Source organism: Aptenodytes patagonicus, chromosome 6, assembly GCF_965638725.1.
Source record: "Aptenodytes patagonicus chromosome 6, bAptPat1.pri.cur, whole genome shotgun sequence".
Taxonomy (NCBI): Eukaryota; Metazoa; Chordata; class Aves; order Sphenisciformes; family Spheniscidae; genus Aptenodytes; species Aptenodytes patagonicus.
The window spans coordinates 36,031,077-36,037,076 of record NC_134954.1 but is presented as its reverse complement, the minus strand read 5'-3'; the positions used below and the strand labels follow the sequence as shown (position 1 = coordinate 36,037,076).

Here is a 6,000-nt window from a genome sequence, read left to right as displayed (position 1 = left end):
CTGTAGTTCAAGGACTTGCTCTGGAGTTTGTTTCTCCATTTGTATTCCCCAGAGTGAAATTAATAAATTAGAATAAAAGTGAAATCTGCAAATCCAAATCAGAGCACGGCACCTGCATCTCCATGTATCACTTTCTCAAGAAGTAAGGAAGGTCATATGTGATCTGTTCGTTTGCTTCTGTGCTCTCCAAGAGCAAAGGCTATCCAGCAAAATCTGCAAACACTTCCACCCCTAAATTAAAGCAGAATTGATGACTTAAAAACAAAAGGAAGTCACTGGTTCAGCAAATTAGCAAGTAAGACGTCAACAAGAGAAAAAATGGTCAAGGCTTAGATCCTGATGTAGCTGAAGTAGTTGGGGTAGTTCCATTAAATTCAATGGAGCTAAGAGGATTAATGCTGGCCGAGGACCTGGCTCCTAGCGTTTTCCCAGCTGCAAGTCTTAGTTTAGGCTGCTGCCAAGAGGTTAACACTGTGATAATAGAATGAGAAAGTATTTATATGGGTATATATAGATATATAATTATATTTAAAGAATACTTTGCTACTAGTACTTTTGTCATTTTAAAATCTGTAATTTTAAAACAAAATTATTTCAGAAGAGCAGCAGAACCTCTTGAGTAAACTACAGACTCTCTCACCCACTCCTAGGCCACTTATTGTCCTAGAAGCAAGTTTAAATGTTATTTCTAAATGCTATTTCTTAAAATATAGGGTGCAACTAAATAAGTAAGGCTCCCAAGGGTCTCTAAGAAGCCTGTGAGTCAACACATAGGCATGGAGTAACAGCAAATCAACAGTTCTAAAAAAGGTGCTTCATAAGTTAAGGAAAATAAAAATACAAAGCCTCAGACTTACCACAGAAGGCCCTCAGACTTATGAAACTAAACTGCTGTAATGTGGTACAGTGTTAAGACATACATTTCTTTTTTTTTTTTTTTTACATTCTAGAGGGGCACTACACACTGAACCCAGGAAAACAGCTCAGCCTAGAAAGTAATTTTGAAAGGAATATCGACTTTGATTCGTACTCCTAAAACCCTAACAGTTTTGCTTTAAAAATAATTGTTCATGCTGCAGAATAAAGTTCCCCCCTTCTCCTCCAGCCACCGAAACCCCACACCATATCTACATGTTTGAAAAAGGCTCTCCTCTGAAATGTTTTTACCTGTTCATCTGAAATTGTAAATGAGTGGCATCTTGTCAGGACTTTAAAGCACCTAGCAGGGTTGAGCAGTATCCCGAAACAGGACACGATGTACAGCTGACTGAGACAGAAACGGACTGCCTTTCAATTCCCACAGAAAGCGAGGCGGGTCACTCACCAAAAAGTGACGTCAACAACAAACAGCTCTTTTATCCCTTCCCTTCCTTCTTTCCATTCTTAAGCTGGGCAGAGCAAATGAGGTTGGGTCCACAAAAAATAAGGTTAATAATAATAATTAAACAACAGCAACAACAACAACAGCAACAACAACAAAATAGGCGTCTCAATGTCTGAGGAAAAGTGGGATTGTAAGTGCAGTATTTCTTCATGTGCAGTTCTTCTACTTCATACGAGTCCCCTTTGGATGAGAAGGCCTAGTGGAATGTGTGCTCCCCTCGGACTATGTGCGACGAGAACTCATAGCGGTCCTGGCTTCGGTAGCCACAGATGTTGCACTCTAGCGGGTCCCGGTAGCCGTGGCAGCCCATGTGGATGGTGTACATGACATGGTCTAGGAAAAGGACACGACAGTGCTCGCACTTGAAAGCCCTAATCTGCTCCCCTTCTCCATTGATGACCTTGTAGATATCCTTTAAAGAGCCCTTAGAAGCTTTTGTGGCATCCAAAGCCTTGGCGTCCTCCTTCATATAAGCCGGGCTTGGCTTTCTCTTGGGATTTAAGGCAGAGTTTCCCTGGTAGGACTGGCGGTCTTCGTGGCTGCTCTCCGAGTCAGTAGAATCCAGGCAGCTATTGCTGGGGGAGCCCTCTCTATCCTGGGTTCGACTCTTTGGTCTGATAAGGGAGATCGGGCCATCCATGTTGTTCTCATGACTGTCAGCTGTTTCCCTGCTAATGGGTCTTTCTATCCTGTTAGGATGATAGACCTGAGCATAAGCTGAGTTGATGACCGGAGCCACCTCTGCAATTGTGCTTGGTGTGTGCTGCATCAGGGGGTGAAGTGCCTCAGCTCCAAGGTAGGTGATTGCATTGTTGATGGCTTGGTCCATCATGTGAGACTGCATCAGCTCAGCCTCCTTCTCATAGGTTAGGTTCATATCAAAGGGAATATCTGGATAGCCGAATCTCATGAGCTTTTCACCTAAGGGACAAGAGCAAATGAATGAGAAAAATCAACGTAATCACTCCAAGGTTTCACTGTAAAAGGGGTAGGGAGGGACAGAAAACCCCTGACTTGGGGTGAAATTCATTCCAGAGTCAAAAGTTAGCCTCCTTCTACTTGTTTACTGACCTCCTACAAAGTTTTTGTCCTGAGACGGGTAAAACCACAGCCTCACCAACAGCTTTTTTTTTTTTATTCCAGGTGAAACGTGGCTGCAGTGACCTCCAGACCGATACCAAACCTTCCACTGGGCCTGACTCTGCCCATGGTTCAAGTTAGGAAATATATGTTAACTGGTAGAGAATGGGATTGAACCACTGAGGTCAATGAAGCTGCGCTGGTATATACCATTAGACATACTCTCCCAAAATTAAAAGAAGCAGTACCACACGCCTCCCACACTGAGGTGCCTCATACGTACCTTACAACAGGGCTGCATAGCGAGAAACCTAAGCAACAGGTAGAGAGGGCTGGTAAGTGTCACCTTTAGAGCCACAGTATGTAAATCCTTCAGCCAGCAGAAAAAATATAAAATAACTGCATGCAGCCACAGAACGGAGCAAGTACCAGGAGCACTGGTGGCTGACCTACCATCTTACATTCAGACTATAATATCTTTGTAATTCACCCCCTCAAAAAAAAAAAAAAAAAATCCTACCCTAACGTTTTGGACTGAGGAAAAAAGACACCCCCCCCAGTGTCTATTTAGGCAAGAAAACAAAATAGAGAAACTGCATATATAACTCAGTTTCATTTGGTAAAAGGCAAAAGCAACTTTCATTAACACAGGATAAATAAATATGTAATGATGAAGAAGCTGGCTGATCCATCACTATGTGAATCCAAATTCACATCTTCATAACCTCTTTAAATCAATGGCGTTACAGATATGCGAAACCAGAACCACATGCTGGTGACATGGCTAGTCACAGGGCATGTTATGTATCACAGCTCTCCTTTGAAGTTAACAAATTTACCACTATTTACATCAGGGCTCAGCTCAGCAGCACTGCTTTTCCAGTGATGGCTTTGGAGTGCCAGTACAAGGAAACTTCATACAATAACTCTTCTTTTTAAATAGAAAAGTTTATATGTATAACTATACGTTTGACAGTTAACTTTTTAAGCTGATTTTACAAAGTCTGATAAACAATTTTGCTTGGTTTTCATTGTCTTTGTTACTTTTCACTGCCTCGGTACATAAAACCAGACTTTTCTTCAATAGTGTAAGCTAATAAATTCAAGGAGCCACTACACACAACTGGTTTGGCTATCCAAGAATTAAAGAACTCAAGAATCTTCTATCACCTTTTGCCAAAATTGCTTGGAAAAAAATGTGTATAAACCACCATAAGAAAGAAACAGAACTGTAATCCCAAGTCTCTTCCAAATAGCATTAGTACATTTCAACATAGCTATCACTCAGCATTTTATTTTTGACTATAATAATTCATTCCACTTAGTGCGGCTTATCCTGAAGTGATGCATAAAGAGAGAAATAATTTTACATTACCCATGGAACAATCAGGTTATCCTTGGAGATGATGCATGACTTTTGGTTGGGATCTTAGCCCGGCTTAGCAAGGTAATTAAATACAAGTCTAAAGTGAAGCACGTGAATATTCCTACTCTCTTCAGCAGTACTGCTCACATGCTTCTGATCAGACACCATGTTCATGTACCTCGCTACGTTTCCCTACAGCCAGCTATGTTACACTTATAGATTACTGAAAGAATGCATAATGTAGAAAACTTATCCTTTGTTACACATTAAACATTTGGAGAAAAATAGAGAAGGAAGAAGCAGATGGTGCTACAACGATGGCCTTTGTAATCTAACATGACCTAAGGATGATTCTTGCCATCAAACATCCTCTTTTCAGTGTTTCTGCTGCGGGTTGGCAGTCTGCTGTCTGTGATGGCTGTCCTGCCACTGATAGGATGGACAGCTCTGTATCGGGAGGTGGCTCCAGCCTCACTTGAAATTGAGCAGCTCCTTTCCAGGTGGGGCCAAAGTGGGACTGGAGGACAGCTCCAGGAGGCACATGGTGTCTGGCACGGTGGGAAGAAAGAAATGAAAATGGAAAAGTTCATGGTCCCTGTCACCTGCTCTGGCCACCTGTATCGTTCCTGTGTTTGAATAAAGAACTGGATCTGGTGAGAGTCTGATCCAGCCTCCAAACACGCTGTCAGTCCTTTGTAGGCTATATAGATCAAGAAATAATACCTATCCTTTATGGACTACTTGGATGAATGACGCAAACCTTATTTTGATTCCTTTTATCTTCCACATTTAGTTACTCCACCACAGACAGCAGAGTAGAGAAAACTGTAAATTGCCAGTGACCTGAATTATTCATTCCTTTAATTATGAACCAGTTCCAAAGATGTCAGAGCCTTAGAAATGGAGCGTGACATAAAAAAGTGAAATAAATGATAACATGGGGAGGAGAGGGTGTAAAACACAGAGCTCAGAAGAAACATTAACAAACCAGTCCAACATGGTTTTCAATTTTAATTCCTCTTTAGCCAAATCTGTACTTAAAACTAACTAATCAGATTCATCATTTTGAATTTTCATGCAAAATTAGGCTCAAATTCTATTTATTCTTGCCTTACATTAGTGAACCTGAAGAAACAACATTCTCCACTGTGGTCATCTTATCATATAACATGCAAAAAACCTCAAAACAGGTATTTGAAGCTAGATAAAAGCACACAGACACAGCTGTCCTGTGATACTTGTAGTCCATCTCATCAAGTATCTAGAGCAACTGCAATGCCGGACACCTGGGAGAAAGCTGCAAGAAATCTTGGAGAAAGCAGTTACAGAATTTACCACTGGGTAAATTTCTTCCTGACCCCCATTAACTAGAAGTTGACTCTAATTTTGAAGCCGGCTGATCTTCATCTGTTCTGAGATGCTTGTGTATTTTTAATTCTTATTATAACAACCGTGGTCTTATCGTAAACCACATAAATGTCTTCTTTTGTATCCTGCCAGTTCTTAACCTCAGTGACACCCTGTGAGAGTAAGTACCACATTCAAACTGAAAATACGTGAATCTGCTTCATGTGATCAGCTTGAAGATGGTTGCTTTCAATTTCACTAGTATCTGCTTCTCCCTTCATTGAAGGAGAGGCAAAAAGAAGTACTCAGACTTCTGAGCATCAGAAGTCATACTTTCTGCCTCCACTATTTCAACAGGTTTGGTAAGACTAGTCCCTCAATAGCAGATATATAACCAAGGCGCTCACTCAGAAATTAACTCTATTTGCTGTATGCTGCTTCCTTCCTCCCGAAATTTCAGCCAGAGTAGAGACTGTGGTCCATAACCAAGGTCCCTTGGAGATTGCTGATCAGAAAGAGCAGTAAAGCACTGATAGATGTAGCATGCAAAGATTTTAGCTTATGCTTACTTGACCTTCTCATAAACACCATTAAGTTGTTTTGGACAGGTGCCACACTTGCAGTATGCACAGGAAAATTTCCTGCAAGAAGAGAACCATTACAAGTTCTTCCTGATAGAGTTGAACAGTATTTCACTGGGGAGAAAACGGGAAGAAAAGTAAGGTCATGGTGAAAAAAAGAAAAGTAGCAAAGTGGAGACTGCTGTTTTTCAATTCAAACACTGTGATGCCATGAAAGATCAGAAAAGGCAGATAAATAAGAT

The 6,000-nt window shown here is 41.0% G+C and overlaps 1 protein-coding gene across 2 annotated transcripts in view; it reads right to left on the bottom strand.

Annotated features, from left to right (window-relative positions):
- Positions 1-651: 651 nt before the first annotated feature.
- Positions 652-6,000, bottom strand: part of IKZF2 (IKAROS family zinc finger 2) — a 112,553-nt gene continuing 107,204 nt past the window's right edge. For both annotated transcript variants that reach the window (XM_076342109.1, XM_076342110.1), the window contains exon 8: positions 652-2,305. In XM_076342109.1, coding sequence (XP_076198224.1) covers positions 1,581-2,305 — 725 coding nt within the window. In that variant the 3' untranslated portion in view covers positions 652-1,580. The remainder of the gene's footprint in view (positions 2,306-6,000) is intronic.